General features: G+C 38.0%; 1 protein-coding gene across 1 annotated transcript in view; it reads left to right on the top strand.

The window, feature by feature from the left end:
* Positions 1–18,131, top strand: part of LOC104620846 (myotubularin-related protein 13-like) — a gene marked incomplete at both ends in the record, with an annotated part of 126,069 nt that overhangs the window by 92,293 nt on the left and 15,645 nt on the right. Inside the window, one exon of the mRNA XM_010287172.1 lies at positions 17,276–17,408. Within this exon, the coding sequence (XP_010285474.1) occupies positions 17,276–17,408 (133 nt within the window). The remainder of the gene's footprint in view (positions 1–17,275; positions 17,409–18,131) is intronic.

The raw sequence follows: 18,131 nt of genomic DNA, 5'->3' as shown, positions 1-18,131 counted from the left end.
AGCAGGCTCTGTCCTTGGTTCTTGTAAGTATTTCCTTGGAAACCTGATTTCAGGGCCCTGAACACATCAACAGCTCCTCGAACCCCTCCTTGCAGGGTTGAGCTGCCTGTGCTCAAGGTCAGTGTTGATGTAGCACAGCTGGGCAACCTTGGCTCAGACTGTTGAGGAAAGAGCTGTATGAAAGATGCGAGAAGGAGGAGCCTGTTGACTTCTTCATTTGGATGCTGTACTTAAGCTCAGGCCATGCTTTTGGTCCTTGCCTGAGCCATGTTGCATTGGTGCTTGTGCGTGGCAACCTCTCTCTCTGACCCCAATCCTCACCCATGGACTAGACATCCTGGCTTGATCGCAGGTCTTCTTCAAGACCGTGGACTTCCCTGATGATCACTGTGACTGACCTGGCTGCCATTGCTGGACCTGATCCTGACACTGCCATGCTTACTTGACTTCTTGGCTTGACCTCAGACCTTCCTCATTGCTATGATCTGGTCTGGCTATCTCAACGTCTAGCTGAACATAGCTGCTGTCAGCAGACCTACCCAACTCATCTTTCTCTGGGTACTGTGGGACTCTGCCACTTGTTGGTGAGGGCACTGCCCCTTCCTGTCTTGTTTTCATACTTGGCACCGGTCTTGCCTTCTGTTATGGAGCAATGTGCCATTGCTGGTCCCTGGCAGCTGGTGGTTCTTCAGTTTTCACTGTTTACCTTCTAAAAGTCTTGAGAAAGTTGATACCTTGATATTAGTTCTTCACAATAAGTTTTGATCCCTTTGATACTAAAAATCAAGCTTTGCAAGTCCTACAAGAGATGTAGTCGTGCACCGCTACCTGCTTGGTTTAGTTTGATCCTAAGGAAGACATCTTTATTGATCTTAAAATATGCACACGGGTCAGACTTTCAGCATTCGACAATAAAGCTGGCTTCATCTGTTAACAGCCTTTCCAACATCTACCCGCTTCCCAACACAGTACCTCGGAAATTACTGTGTGAGCTACTGGAGCATGATTATGTATCGCAACGATAAACGTCCCACAGTTCAGCAACTGTTGACCTATGGAGAATGCAGAGAAATGATCTGGTGGAGAGCATCTGTAATTTTTTGTTTCGGTTCTAAGTACAAAGAATCATTGTGCTGAGTCAGACCTCAACACTATTAGGCAGCAGAAAAGTTCAAGTGTGAGATATTTTGCTTTACTGAAGAAAAGGAAGATCTGGTAGTCTACTGACTGTCATCACAAATTAGGATGCAAATTAGTAGACACAAATATACCAAAAGAGTGCAGTATTAGCAGTGCTGTCGCAGGTGAGTGATTTACAAGGCTCTTATGGTTAAACTGCATTCTGTATAGGGGAGAGGCTGAGTAGTTAAGTGTCACATGTAGCTGAAGAGCAAGAGAACCTAATGCTTGGCAAAAGAGTGTACTCTCATGCAAGATCATAAGACACTGCCCCAAGTGCCCTCCATCGTAAGTCCTTAACTTATTTTCTTCTTGGATAGGGGAGGGCTTAAACAGCAAGGTGGATATTTTCTCAAATAATTGGATCCAAACACCATTTTACATTTCTGATCGACAGTAACAAGCAGGATGCAGATATTTTGCCTTTCCCAGAAGCACAGCAGTCTTACGCTTGTGGATGTTGTTTCAATCTTCGTTCTCAGTGACGCTGCAATTTGACTTCTTGCTGAGCTGGCATAAACTACCTTGTGGCTTGTTCACAAGGTTTACCTTTTGCTGTTGCTGGTTCTTTTAGCTTTTTAGAATGCGTAAGTGAAGTAGAGGAACTGCATTCTGGACTACACAGTATTTTTTGAGAAAGAGCCCAATTGTATTGGAAGTATTTCACTTCCAGTACTGTGAATGGACTACTTAAATAATTCTTCAGTTTCAGAAGACAGTACAGTTCAACATACAATAACTCAATGCTGGCTTGACCGTAAGTCAGAGGATACATATTGGCTAGTGGCCTGCTATAGGAATGACACTTGCTTCTAGTTTGTTTTTCCAATACCATAGGTGTACTTGGTCCATAGTTAAACACTGGGCTAATAATTCATTAAAAAACGTTAGGTAAATGACAGATTATAATGTGTGTTTAGCTGCTAATTATATCTGTTTATATTATTGTTAATAACTTAAAACAAATTTTACCTTTTTTTGATCAAAATGAGAAATATCCTCTGTTACCCCAGTACACAGCGAGGTTGGACATTTATGGTGTGTGAACTTGGAGCAGTAACACTCGGCAGTTATGGTCAGTGCGAGGTTATCTGCAGTAGTTTGCACTTAGGGAAGGTAAAGCTGGTTGTTTTGAATGATCTGGCAATTGTTCCTTCACAGAGGGATTAGGTGCCTGTATTCCTTGGCTCTTAACATGATGGAGGAGCTTGTATAGAACTGTAAATAATTTAGGTTGGAACAGACCTCTGAAAGTGAAAAGGTCCAATCCCATACTCTTTAGTAGGTCCACTTTAGAGATGGATCAGGTTGGTCATGTAGACATGGATTGTGGAACAACTGATGTATATTAATGTTTGGGAGTTTGAGTATTTCTTCAGGCTGTGGCTAAAAATATGTGACAAGCTCTTAGTTTAAATGTCTGTAAACATAGTATTTTGGCACATGGCTTAATCTTTAACAGTCCACCTTGATATAGAGCTCACCTGTTCTTGTTCTGCTCTTTCAAAAGACCCCTAAGTCTAGAGCAATTTTTCTTTTTCAGCCTTGTGTTTTGCTGAACAGGGGGATCCATGGCTACCTACTAAAGTCTCTTTGACTTTAATTTTTATAATGACAGTTGTTATTTTATAGATTTGCACTCTCACCTGATATACCTCAAATAGTTCCTAAGGTAGATGGATCTTATATGGAACCGTGTCAGGAAAACAATAGCAAGTAGAGCCAGAACTTACTATTTCTGTGATTTTTTTTTTTTTATTTTTTTTTTAGACAATATTTGTCATTTCATACATTAAAAAAAACCCCAATGACTCTTTCTAAATTGCATTGTCATTTTCATATAAATTTTATAAGGTTATATAATATTAAAATTAACTAATTTTACCACGATAATTAGAAAATACCTATCTCCAATCAAAAAGGGAAAAACTGAATTATGATGTTCCTCAAATTAGCTAACTTTTGTGATAGCTAATTTTTAAACTCAAAACACTTGTAGGACATGCTATGCTTTATGTTCTTATTCTGAATGAAAGTAAAAGTAGTTCTACTGCTTCAAAAGTGTAGCCTCCTTTAGAAAACATAAATCCCAAAATAACATAAAATCTGAAAAGAATATTTAAATTGTTGGTCATATTATTGCTCATACTGGCTTTTAAAGGCTGCTTTTTGAACAACGTTAGGTTTTTCTGCTCTATTTTATCCTTTTATTTTGCTCCATATGTAATACCATTTGCTGCTTTTTACATCAATATTGTTCAGAGAGTGGAGTTCATGGTTACACCTGCTTAAGCTACAGAAAATGGCCTGCATCAAGAACAAACTCATAAAAAGGTCATGAATCAATTACGGCTGGAAGTTAAAAGATTATTTCTAATGATAGGAGGAGGATAATTCTGAAACACCTTCTGTTGTGAGTAGTAACGACGAGCAGTATCACTGCATTTAAGATGAAGCTTGATCAATTTGGGATTGTCTGATATAGTCATGGTGGCAAAAGACTGGACTCTTTCACTGTCTATAGACCCTTCAGTCCCATATTTCTAAATCTAGGATATATTAAAATACCCAGAATTTTGCTTATGGCTACATTTGTTGACACTTCAAGGAATGTTTTCTGTAATGAAATGGTTTCTCGTTATTTTAATTCTGGTTTAGGAGAGATAACAGTGTTCAGCCTCTCATGTAGTGTACATTATGCCAACAGATGACTATGTTGAATTACTGTATAAATGGGAAAAGACATTCCTGATAAATACATACGTGTATTTACATGCCTGGGAAACATTATGAAAGGAAACTTGTTGACTAAGAAAATCCTAGTGTCTTCAACATAGAGCAAGAATTATTTATATTTTAATACTTTGTTATGTTCAGAAATAATGTAAGGGCAGCTAAGCAATGAGGGATTTCATATGCTGTGCAGCTTAATTGACCAAACACAGCATTTTCAGTACAGTAATACCTATAACTGGGAGATGCATTAGGGGTGCCCTTTCCACATCTCATGTTTGTTATGAGACTTCAGTGATACGAACCAGAACTCTTTTTTAGTGCGCTCAGGTTGTACAAACTTCTTACCCAAGTCACCCAGTTTATTTTCTTTCTGTGAGATGTCATGTATTTTGCGTAGGAACATACGTACCCTTTGTTGGAATTTAGCAGCATGTATGATTAAATTAAATTAAGACAGTTTTAATCAAGAAACTTCTAATCAGTCTTTGATCTTAATAAATTGTGTACTCTCCAGCCTATGGAACCTGGCACCACATGTTGCATGAGTGGATGCTGCTGGCCTATGTTGTAGTTTCAGTTTAAATCGCAGTGGCCAGTGAGGCTGCGATTAGCTCTATAACCCAGCAAAAGAGAATTTGCTGTTCAAGCTTTCAAAGTAGATTTGTGTAGTCTGTCAAAGAACAAGTAGATTACCAAGGGATTTGATGTGGCATTTACTGCTAATGGGCTCTTACTGCTGCAACAGCAGAACAAAAAGAAAGTATGGTGTTGGAAATAAAGGGATATTGTGATAATGACTTTTGTACAGGGACTCTTCTGCACTCCCAAGTAACTGCACTTCGTGGACAGTCACTGAGGCTTCATTTCCCCAGCAGCAGAAACTGCCAGGCAGCCACTGCATTTGTGAATGTCCATTCCCAGTTGCACAGTCCTGCCCCATCTCTTGTGCTGACGTGGTGCTTGGCTCACCCACGCCGACCTGTTCTATCTCACTAAGTTGACAGAAAATATTGTGAAGGTGGAAGAAGGGAAAGTCACATCTGTTTTCTGTCAGCAGTCCCAGGTTTTGGTTTGATGCTGTGGTTATATCAGTGTTGGGTTGATGGTTGGACTTGATGATTTTAAAGGTCTTTTCCAACCTTAATGATTCTGTGATTCTGTAATAGCCAAGTGCTGCTGTAAGAATAGATCCATCCCTCTTCCAGCTTGAACTAGCTCATCTTGGACTCTTGTGAGCTTTAATGCAGGTGTAAAGAAAGCAGCAGCAGCGTGTGGCTGGGATAAGACCATCCCTTTCAATGACAGCCATTTGAGCAGCTTACAGTCAAGTAATGTCAAACTTCCTTCAGTACATGCTGCTCAGGTTTTTTTTACATTTGTCTGGCATGTGTGGATGCACTGAGAGCTCTGTCATCTACCGGTGTAATGCTGGTGCTGTGATGCCAGCCGTCAGTAGGCAGGTTCTGAAATGTGTTGGGAGGCAGTGACCAATATTTTTGTAGTGTTTGCCGTTTTGCAGAACAGTGAAACACATGAAATAACATGCTCGCTTACTTTTTATCCAGTCTGAACTTGTATTACTAATGCCTCTCTTAATGAGACAAAATATGCAGTAGTTCAGTTTAAGTGAATTAAAAATCTCAGAAAGAAAAGTTACCTGACATAAGTTAATACTACTGTTAAAGTGAAGAAACTTGAAGCTGTGTATTTGATAAAGTGCTGTAGTTAATTAGCTGGTTTTTAAAAGGAAACTTTCAAAATAAGATTAAAAAGATAAAATTACATATTACTGTTTGCTCTGTAACGATGAGGTGAAACTTTCTTAAACTGTTAAGTGAAAATTTCTTTTGAGATATTTGAGAAGAGAGTAACTTTCTATTTATAGTAGGACTTCAGAGAACACTTCTCAGAAGAGTGAAAACAAATTATTGTTTTCCAGAGATAAGCAAAATGTGAACTCCAAAAAACAACTGTCTAATAAATAGACAAACAAATTTAAAAAAGGCAAAAGAAGCTTACCTTTGCTTATAGAAAATACTGAAACAGATCCTACTGGGGACAGATTACTCTTCTCTCTACTTCTGCTGGTATGAATGCAGAAGCAACTTTTTTAATTATTCCAAAGCAAACTTGATAGCAGTTAAATTGTAAGACCTTGCAAAACTTTAAATTTCAAAACTTCAGTGTTAACACTTCTGCTGAGAGGAAAGGAAAAACAGTTCTATAGAAATTTCATTCCATGTATTTGTTCTTGTAAAATCATGTTTCAAGTATTTCTATTTAGTTGCAGTGTGGGCTGAGGTATCGCTAGCTCAGGAGGTCAGGAAAATCACAGAGAATTTCACAATGAAAGAATTTTTAAAGATTGCTAAATGTTTTGCAGAGAATGCAAATATGATCTTTTAAGAAAATAAAGTGGCTTTTAAAATTGTTCATGGTTACGATGTTTTGCAGTTTCCTTAATTTAGTGTTTGTGGGTTTATGCTCCATGAACATCGACCAACAGTGGCTGAAGATAGCTCTAACAGAATATCCTGATCAGCCACCTCTGTTCATGTTGTCTTTGCACTTATTTGATTCCATTAATATAATGCTTCAGTAGTTATGTCCCTTGAGAAAGACTTTGTAGTCCTTAGACAGGAAACAGATATGTTTGCAGTTTCTTGTGTATCCTTGACCATTTTTCCTGTGTACAGTTTGAGAATGACGATACTCTTCTCTTTCTTAGATATTTTCTTTCTAAGGATCATAATGGTATTACTCTCGCTCTGCATTGTTTTGTTAAGGGACATTTTTCTGCTTTGAATGAATCCAGTCAAATTATGAGTATCCACTTGCTCCATCAGGATTTAATTTGCGGTATTTCTCCTAAGAATATTTTACAATCCATTACACATGGCATTCTTTCCCATATGTTATACTGTTCTTTTTCACATTGCAGCTACGCATATTTTTGTGGGTTTAATTCTCTATTTTGCCTATCTGTTGGCTTTATTTTTAGCAATGAGTGAAATACTTGTGTTTAAAATTTTATGTAAATAAATAAGCCGTGTATTTATCTAAAATTAGTTATTGTAGTTTGATTCAGATTGCCTGAGGCTTGCTGTCTCAAGTATGAGAGACTATGCCAAAAGCATCCATCAGGAAAGTAAAAAGTCATTAAGTATTTTCATGTGCTTCTTGTGTTGGCTGAAGTGATATTTCCTGATTTCATACCTTTAGCATATACGTTTGTATTTTCAGAATTGTGCCTGTGCGTAAATAAAGATTAAGATGTCAAGATCAGGTTCTGTGATATGTCTGTACCTGTAAGTGGACATCACCATACCAGGTTTCTGATGCTACCTAGCTAACATGGCTAAGTCCCATAAAAAGCCTGTCATTAAGTTGTAAAAGTTGTTCAGGCTTTATTCCTAGACAGTTCTTTAATTGTCGAGATTGACAATGAGGGGATAGATAGAATAATTTAATTTTGATGTGCACTTCCCTATTAGATTCCATACTTTGCTAATCAGCTTCTATGCAGAGTAATTTCCAATGGTCTCTAAAAAGTCATGGTTATAACTTTGTTTTCTATTAATCCTGCTACAGCTTTGAATCTGTGGTCAGAAAAACTAATATTTCTCTGTTGTAATAGTTTTCCTAATTTCTAACATGGAATTTTAAAAACACATTGGGTTCTTTGAAAAAAATTTAATACTCTTTCTGAAGTTTAAAGTGTCTGTTGGCGGCTGAACAGAAATCCTCCTTTACTTTCAGACAATTTACCATATATGAATCAATTTGGAGAGCTGATAAACTGCAGTATCTATTTTTGATTACTTAAATAACTCAGCAGTTGTAAGTAATTTCTCCTTCACATCAAATTACAATTTTAAATTTGCTATCAGAATAAAGAAAGGTAATTTTGGCTAATTTAGAGTGCTATAAATACTTTTTATAGCATATGCTTATTTTTCTAATGTACCTTTTGATGTATGTGGTAGAGAAGGTTTCACAAAATATTTGGTACAAACAAGAAATTCGTGTTTCTTAAAAGGGCAGTTCTAAAGAAGGAAAGTCACCTATAAAACTTTTTAGAAATGTGGGAACATTTCAGTAGCACTCTCCCAGCTTTACATAGGGAAATCTGGCAGCATTTCAGTTCATTAGTATGTATCTGTTATCCCAGTCCATTCAAAATTCTTTTACAGAATTCTTTCATTGAGTTTTGGTTAGTGTGGGCCTGTGAGGGTTATACAGAAATTCTGTATCCTGATATTAGTTTCGTACAGGATTATTGTTTATTTCTACTTAGGAATTTCTCGGGGCTGAAATACTTGATATTTATGGGATAAACATCCAAACCAATTGGCTTCCTATTTTAGGTATCTTACTAGATAACTAAATAGCTAAGCAGAAGATAAGATATGAAACGAGATGTGAAAATAAATCCTATTTCATCAGAATAGACTGTTACTCAAATGTTAATGCCTGCATACATATAGAAATAGACAGTAAAAGAGCAAAAAGTTCTGGTTTAATCTGATAGTTAACAGTTCAATATTGAGAAATACTGCTTGCCACCTTCCCTCTAGGAGAAAATAATTAATATCATATTTGATTTGCGTGAAGATTATCTTCCCCTTAACAGCTGTGAATTTAATTTTGGTGGTGGATTGACCCTGGTTAGACACCAGGCACCCACCAAAGCTGCTCTATCACTCCCCCTCCTCAACTGGGCTGGGGAGAGACACTACAGCGAACGGCTTGTGGGTCAAGATAAGGACAGGGAGGGATCGCTCACCAGTCACTGGCATGGGCAAAACAAACTCAACTTGGGGAAATTAGTTTATCACCAATCAGATCAGAGTAGGATAATGAGAAATAAAACCAAAATTTAAAACACCTTCCCCCCACCCCTCCCTTCTTTCTGGGCTTAACTTTACTCCTGATCTCCTCTACCTCCTCCCAGCCTCAGCGGCGCAGGGGGACGGGGAGTGGGGGTTGTGGTCAGTTCATCACACCTTGTCTCTGCCGCTCCTTCCTCCTCAGGGGGAGGCTCCTCACACTCTGCCCCTGCTCCAGCCTGGGGTCTCTCCCATGGGAGGTAGTCCTCTACGAACTTTGCCAACGTAAGTGCTTCCCACAGCCTGCAGTTCTTCATGAACTGCTCCAGCCTGGGTCCCCCACGGGGTCAAAAGTCCTGCCAGAAATCTGCTCCAGCGCAGGCTTCTCTCTCTTCATGGCTTCACAACTCCTGCCATAAGCCTGCTCCAGCGTGGGCTTCCCACATGGTCACAGCCTCCTTCAGGCATCCACCTGCTCCAGCGTGGGGCCCTCCACAGGCAGCAGGTGGAGATCTGCTCCACCATTAACCTCCATGGGCTGCCTGCCTCACCATAATCTTCATCACGGCTGCATGGGAATTTCTGCTCTGTCCCCCGCCTCAGGCGGGGGGCCCTCCACAGGCAGCAGGTGGAGATCTGCTCCACCATTAACCTCCATGGGCTGCCTGCCTCACCATAATCTTCATCACGGCTGCATGGGAATTTCTGCTCTGTCACCTGGAGCACCTTCTCCCCCTCCTCCTTCACTGACCTTGATGTCTGCAGGGTTGTTTGTCTCACATCTTCTCACTCCTCTCTGTCTGCAATTGCTGTTGCCATTTTTCACCCCCCTTCTTTAACATGTTACTGCAGATGTGCTACCTCTCTCACTGATGGGCTCGGCCTTGGCCAGTGGTGGGTCTGTCTTGGAGCTGGCTGGCACTGGGTCTGTTGGAGACAGGGGAAGCTTCTAGCAGCTTCTCACAGAAGCCACCCCCCCAGCACCTCGATACCAAAACCTTGCCAGGCAAACCTGATAGAATTTTATACGCAAACGTACTTCGACTGACATTCTCTTGGCATATATTCTTTGCTGGAATTTGGTTTTGATACATGTTCAGTTAAAAAAAAAAAAAAAAAAAAAAAGGGGGGGGGGGGGCCAAAACCAACATTTAAAATAAAGTAACTAAATCTCTTTTTAATAGCATCTATCAAGCCTGTCTGTCTGAGCCAGACATACGATCGGTTGCAAACCTTCAACTGGTAATGCATGTTATGCTTGTGTAATTCAAAGTTATTGCTTTCATTTGCCTCCCTGCCATGTGAGTACTTTCTATATATGAAACCATTATTTGTCTGGTTTACCTTCCCTTGTAGTTTCTGCTTTACTGAGAAAACTCACTCAACACACTCATATAAATCTTGAGCTTATCGGTCTCACTTTGGATTATGTATAGCTTAAAAACTGCATATGAAATGGTATTGCATTTCTCTCTTTCAGGGATGAAGACCTTATTATCTAAATATTTTATTATTAAGTATCTTTAGTAATATCATTGTCTCTGAAAAAAAGATTTGCTGATCATGTTAAGTCAGTGTATTGGCAGAGTTGTGTTTGAAGGCTCAAGAAATCCAGAGGGCTTTTGCTGCTCCTTTAAGTAGGTCTGCAAAGAGATTTAATGAAATCAGTAATAATGAAGTGATATCAAGATGCAAATGACAGACATCACCATGTGTCTTCCTAATTAGATCATATACTGTGCTTAATCCTTGTTTCCTTGTGCCTGTGTAATTTTGGGTTTGGATGACAACCATCTGCTTGACTCTGTGTTGACAGAACACAGTTGGTACTGTTAAACTTTGGGAGAGCAGTAGTGGTAGGAACGTTTCTCCATCAGCTGAAGAGATCTTTTTTATTTTTATAGATACACACACACACATTCTCTTTGATCTGCTGTTTAATGATCAATTGGCTTTTATGGCATTTATACCAGAATCTTTCTGTATGGTCCTCCTGTTTTTTACCTCTTCCCATTCTCCCCAAAGGCTGGTTTGTGGAGAAACCTTCGTTCTGCCCTGCTTCTTACAAAGAACATGCAACAGTGATGGTTCAGATATGGAGTTGCCTTCACTTCAGTTCCAAAATCAAAAGTTTATCTCTAAAAATGTGTTTTGATTTCAGTACTCTGTGTCACACCCATGTTTGCTTCTATGTGGTCAGAAATCAGTACGAATGCTTTATTCTTTAAAGGTTTGATTCTTTGAGGGAGCCTTAGCTGAAGGCTCTGTGCTTTAGAGGCTGCTTCTCTTCCTCCTAAGTCTGACAAAGACCAAATAAGTTAATCTCTTGGGGTCCTTGTCTGACTCATGTTCTGTATTACCCAGCCAGAAAGCAGGATAAATTAACCCTCACAAAACTCTTTGCTGGCACAGCTAGATTGCTGCCCATTTGTGAGCAAGTTTGGCTCTGTTTTAATCGTGTAGTGTGCAGTGCAGTCCTACTCTAAAAACAGAACAGCATTCTTTTCTGAATGTGAATGTGTCCTGAAATATGTGACATAGCAGTTTTGGGGGTTTGTTTTAACTGTGTGTAATTAGTTGTTTGGAGATACTGTGTAATTTTTGGATTGACAAGGATTACCTATATGAGTATTGAGTACAATTGTCGCCTCTTACTTACTAGTTAAGCCTGTATTTTCTTCATTAGCAGTGCTATGCAGCTACATCTAAAAATAAAAATGAAAAGAGTTTTGTTTTTCTCTACTTTTTCCCAGTTATCTTTAGAGCTTGACACTGCCTGGCACAGAACCTGTACTATGCACTCTCCAGTGGCCTTTCAGAAAGGCTTTTCAGTCTTTGTTGACCTATTTCCTGGATTAATCTGGCTAAGTTATGGATTATTTTGTCTATTAAGCTTTTTCTTGTGTCCAGTAATTCAAGAATGGCATATTGGCATAATAATGCATTCAACTAGTTGAGTTTCCGAATCTATGTTTATAACTCTTTACAAAAGTTTGAAGTTAGTGATAATAATTTGATTCGATGCAGTATAGAGGACAGCTAATAATTTGTCTAGTACACTTTGTGTTTGGGTTTTTTTTAATCATGCTTAAATGAATACTTAAATTCTAGGACAACAGGAAGCAGGCAGAATGATACATTTGTTGATGTAGGATGTCAGATAATTTAGTACAAATTACAGATTCTTTAAATACTTGAAAACAGTGAAGGTCAGGAAGCCTCCATTCAAAATTTTCCAGCATATGTATAATATTTTACAGGATGTCTGTCTGTAGACTGCAAAAGAGTAATCTGTAAAAATCAACTTGTTTGTTGTTTTTCATGTTGTCTATTTATGCCTTGACAAATTAGCATCGGATGTAGTGTGGAGTCTGAAGACCAGTATACGGTTCAAGGTTACAGACAGACACGATTGTGTCTTGTAGCATGAGGAAACCGGGCTCAGGCTATTATTCGGAACTGTTTGTTTTCAGTAAACAACATGCAAGGCTTGAAACAACACCTTGGTGGCTTGGTCAAATAATTTAATTAATGGTTTAAATGGTTTAAAAAAGGCAAGTAATCAAAAGTCTTACTATTTATCATTTGTTTGATTCTATGAGATGAAAATTTCCTTCATGGTCATTATACTGTTGATATTCCTGAATACATGTATTTCAAAGTACTTGTGGAACAATAATTTTATATTGTGTTAGTGGCTATCTTGAGAATAAGAAAATGCCAGATTAGATGTCTATATTGTACACTTGATTTTATTTATTTTATATTCTTCTGTATTATATACAGAGTATTAAAAAAAAAAAAAAAAGTAAAAAAGAGAAGGAAAACAACTGATACCAAAGCAGCTGTCTGGGCTGTACAAGTTTTTCAGTCAGTGGAAGTGGCTGGCCTAGGTTTCACTACCCACACCCGTTTCCAATCTGAGCAACTCATTTTCAGGAAGTTGGTCAGTACTGGTGACTAGGTTCTCAATGGAAGAGCACTTCTATTATGCAAAAAAAGGCTCCAGAACAAACCCCCCGAACTTCAGAACCTCTCCTTAGGTATAATTTTAATATTTCTTAGGCTGTGAAGCTTTCATTTAGGAAATAAAAGGGCAAGAGCCAGCGAAGTGCTCGCTTTAAACTGGCATTTGTGAAAGATACCTAAAGAAATTACCTTGGTTATTTCTTGGGGGAGGGTTGTATTGTATTGTTATTTCTTGTAAGTTATTTGTGCACTTTTATATGACCTGTGATTACACAGGACAAGTCAAATACTCTCGTTGCGATAAATTCATTTGTATTGTAGGTATCTTGCAGAAATGAAAACAATTTTGTTTTCAAATGCAAGCACACAAGATTCCTACTCTCTTTTTTTTCCTGTTTTTGCTGAAATGTGGCCAGTTTTGATGAGGTGACTTTCTGCTTTTTATGCATTCAGAAGGCAGAAAACGGTCAAGAGAATTTAGAAATAACTTTTAGATGGGGAATCAATCCATTGAAAATTCCAGGTTCAGCTTGAAGTTAAGATCGTCTGTAAAGTTACGTTGGTTACGTTAGGTAACTATCGCACGGTTCCCACACAGGTTTCTTGTAGGCACTTGGGTTTAGCCCTGCAGACGGGGTGTGCAGGAGACCCGTATCCTGCACTTGGCCCTCCGCGGCTCTGCTGAGCAGTTCCCTCCCGCAGGGATTTTGGCCAATGACGGGTTGCGCGGCAGTAACGTACGCAGCTCCCGCCTGCTTTTTACTGCTTTTTCCAAGGACCTGCTAACTTGAACAAGTGACAGGGATTGCCAGACTGGAGAGACGATGCGTCTTATCCCTTTTGATATGTGAGCAGTTGGCCAGTGAGCTTTCCTTGCCCCTGCCAGCCTGTCTCCTTGCTTTGGTGATGGCTTTCATTTGTCCCTCTTCAAACTCACAGAGAAGGTTGGATATTTCCCAGTGCCCTTACTGTTTTTTTCCTGCTATTCCTTACAAGGAATTGCTGATTTGTGAGAGGTGTGTTTACGTGCCCTCAGTTGTGGTCACTCTCATAAGTTCCGCAAATAAAGCAATGCTTTAGTCCAACTTGGCAAAGCTGGGGCTACACCTGCTGCATTCGTATCACAGCAAACGTTTCAAATTCAACTTCCAGGGCCAGTTAAAATGTAGTGAACATCTGAGAGACTTACTAGTGAAATGTAATAAAAACATGTTTGCAGTAAATCTTATTCTGTGTGGCATCAAGTTTATACATCGAAATGGTTGCTAAAAATAGTAGTCTTAAATATCAAATTATATTGGTGCTGATTAAACTACAGTGAGAAATGCCTTTGTGGAGTACAAACTGAAGCTTTATCTACGGCCGCTAAGATGCAGCAAAACCAGACTAATTTCCCTAGTGAAGCTATGAAAGCCTCACAAACTGTGTCATCACTGCTTAATAGCCTAAATTAAACAAAAACAACAACAACAAAAAACCAAAACAACAAAAAACACAAACAAAAAACCAAAAAAACACATCTGTTTATTTCTTTTTTTTTTTCCCCCCTTCTTTTTATTCCAGTAAGTGTTGCCTTTTGAGCATAGTCCTTTTGTCCTTGGGAGGAAGGTAGAACTTGTGAAGTCCAGGCTTACTGTAGTTGAGTTCAGGTCACAAACCTGTTGCTGTTGTACTTTTACAGAAATGAAGACTTTATTTTTCTAGTTACCAAGAACATACTCTATTAGGTAGAAAAATTGATCGTCAGTGGGACTTCAGTGCTGAGTTTTGACCTGTCTTCTAACATAGTGTATATGAACTTGGGTTCTTAAAAGAAACTATCATGAAAAATCAGCAAGAAAAAAATATTACACTGACTAGACATCCAAAATTTTCAGTAAATTGAAGATCCTTACCAAAATCTACTACTTACAGTAGTAAAGATAAAAATCTGACAGACTTACAGGTTAACACTATATGTGAGCATGAAGATTACCTATATTGGCTATACAATAATGCATCATTGTAGTAGTCCCTAGGAGCCTGTGTGATCTTGTGCTTTACAGCCAATGTGTTTTCAACTTTTTTAACAGAACAAAGAAATAAATGTAACTAATAATTTGTTTTGGTTTCGGAGACAGGTATCAACACTAGAAAGTCAGAGGGTTTTATGCACCTCTTTCTAGAAGGCTGGTGTTCAAATACTATGAAGTACTTGCAGGTGTCCTCCTTATACATAAGCAAACTCTCGATTTCCATTTCATCATGTATTTTTTAGTACAATTTTTGCATTTTTTAAGTGCTCAGTTATTGTGTTCTACTGAGAATTGTGTATTGTTTTGATATTTGATGAGTAAGTCTATGTTCAGAATGGATTTCAAGTGAAAAATCTAATACTGGATAAGGTTTAGGGCTTTTAAAGGTACTAGAATTAAGATATTCTTCCTAGACTCTTGAATCATCATAATCCACAGCAAGAAAGTATAGAAAAAAGGGCTATTTTTTTACACAGCTTGATTTCAATTGAATACTTTCAGTAAAGGAATGTTGTAATTCTTAGTAAACACAGATTAAAGTCAAAAACATCCAGAAAATATTTTAGAACTGTTACCACGCAGCCTCGATTGCAGGTTTAAGTGCAGAATGAAAAAAAAAACTTCAAGAATTTTTAGTTATAGATATTTTGATCACAAGAGGGGTGTTTTTAGAGAATTTAGTTGTACCAAATGTTGTGAATATTTGTGGTTTTTAGGTATTATTTTCCTCAGTAATACCTGCCAGCACACTATAGGTTTATAGAGGATTATTTGAGAATTCTTGTATCTGATTATATGAAAAAAAAATCAGATGTTTAAAAAAACATATTCCTAAGTGTCTTAAGACCTTTGGTGTGGAATGAAATGATGTAAAAAGCCCACTTAGCTTAAAAACAAAAACTTAGTTTAAAACAAAAAGCACGCTCCAAAACAATCTTTAAAATCTTCTGGGAACGGAACAAGGGCAGTTTAGCATAAAAAGGGTGGTTAGTTCAAGTTTTTAATTTCTTACAGGGATTTTTTTAAACAGGCAGCGGTTTCTAACTTTGTGTTTAAATATATACATACCCTTGTACATATATACACAAGAAAGGACACTATTTCAAGTTAGCTTCTAACCATTCACTGATGAGTGCCATTTCGTTCACATGAGGAAACTAGTTTGTTGGGTTTTTTTAACGCTACCCTTACGTTGTATATTACAAAGCAGTTTATTTTATACTAGCACAATATTAATTATGCCACTGAAACAATAGCAAATATTTGCAACAGTAACTCAGTGTTACAAAACCTTCTGTCACAAAGCCTTCTGTCCTTGAGTCCTCTCAAAGTCTCTGCGTCTGGTTTTGAGTCTGTCCTTAGGATTCTTGGAGAATGGAGTTTGAAAGCACACGCTATTATGTTATTGACTTGTTCGTTCTAAGAATTAAATCTTTTTCTCAGCAACCCGCTCTGAATCCTTGTCCCTTTATATTTATGAACCAAGCTCCACTCCAGTAAAGCAAATCTTCATACAGCACTCTAGGAAAAAAAAAAAAAAGATTTGCCAAAACATGTAATAAAAATCACTGTAGCAAAACAAAGTGTTAATTATATGAATATAGTAGCTCTCAGTAGTCACACTTCTTATTGGGAAGATTATTGTAAGATAAGCAGTAGCTTTATAAAGGTAATACAGGCTGTCTTACTGATAACACAAGCTATGTCCTCAGGGAAACATCATACATTCCAGCATATTTCAGGAAATTTCATAAATTTCAGCATATCTCACATATCTCAGACATGTCTGCTTCTCAGGATGGGACTTTGTTTTAAAGGAAATGTATTTTTGGTTTTCCCTGAGAGCACATGGCTTTGTCTCCTAGGTAGATTATATTGTCTTTAAAAAAAAAAAAAAAAACCAACCCAAACACAAAGCATCATGTGATTCACGAGTCTGACCCTAAATTCAGTGGGGCTTGTTTAAACAGTTAGCTCATCTTTAACATATCCTTCTAATGACATATACGTTCTTACTGCCCCTTTTTAACCTTGTGACTCCTAGAATGCTCTCCATGGATAAAGTATGAACGTATTTACTAGGAATTCTTTGTCATTTTCTTTTGAGCTCGGCAGTATGATCCCCCCCACCATGGAGATACATAAAGGTTTAGAAGTTAAGCCTGGATCAGTGACCAGAATTGAATTCTAGATACATAGAAGGCTATGCAGAAAATACATATAATACTGTTTGAAGTCATTATTAAGCATTTCTGGGATTTGTGCTGAGAAGAGGAAATCCTTGAAAGTGGTATTGAAAGGGAGATATAATACATTGTATTTGAAATGTAGAAATACATTCAGATAGTATTTTAGCAACCCGAAAAATAGAAAGGAAGCTGCACTAGTTAAATAAAGGGTAGAAAAACTTGGGGTTTGCCAATTTATGCATTCATCGTATGCTTTTTGAAAATTCCTCCAGAAAATGGTACATTTTAGTGTAATTTTGATTCTTCTTTTGGTATGTTTTTACAGTTTTTGTTTTCTTGTTGTTTGGGTTTTTTTTAGGAATCCAAAATGTACTCAGCTTATTCTGTGCCGTGCTTACAGAAAATAAGGTTCTCTTTCACTCAGCAAGTTTTCAGAGGCTCAGTGATGCCTGTAGGGCTCTGGAGTCTTTGATGTTTCCTCTTAAATATAGGTGAGTTGAGTTTTGATTCTTTGAACTCTTTGACTAATTTTATAACTCATTTTATAACTTATATTACATTGTCCTTAACAGAAGGAGTTGTGCTATGTTTGTTCAAATAAGTAAAGGTTTTCATGATCATATATACAAGTCCCAGGCTGTACACATCGTTAATAAAAATCTAATTGCATCACGACGGTGGAAACAATTAAAGAAGAAACATCCTACCTACAAATACAATAGAAACCCTACCCACAATGTCAGTTGGATGGTAAAAGTTGTCAGTGATCATCCATAAGTAAATGAATGGAAAAGACGTGGGGGAGATCTAATAACAGCCTGCCAATAAGTAAGAGGAGGGGTGTGGCAGGAGGACAGGAGATTGGGGTCATAAACCAAAACGGGGAGAGGGAGGTTTCTGACTGGATGCAGGGAAAACGTGTTTTATGATGAGGGTAACTAAGCAGTGGAACAGAGAGCCTATGGAACTTCCATCCATGTAGGTTTTCAGGACCCCGCTGGACAACTTGATCTGGATCCAGTCTTGACCCTGCTTTGAGCGGGGTTGGAGCAGTCCAACTCAGTCCATGAGTTGGACTAAATGATCTCCTGAGGCCCTTCACAACCTGCAAGATTCTGTGGTTCTAAGATAATATCTGCATTAGCTTGTATCACAGTTTTAAGTCACTGACAAATGTCCAACAGCAAATGAATTTAAATGAACAAATTGATTCT

This window comes from Phaethon lepturus, unplaced genomic scaffold (genome assembly GCF_000687285.1).
Source record: "Phaethon lepturus isolate BGI_N335 unplaced genomic scaffold, ASM68728v1 scaffold365, whole genome shotgun sequence".
Lineage (NCBI taxonomy): Eukaryota > Metazoa > Chordata > Aves > Phaethontiformes > Phaethontidae > Phaethon > Phaethon lepturus.
The sequence above is the reverse complement of the archived record's forward strand: the minus strand, read 5'-3'. Positions and strand labels throughout refer to the sequence as shown.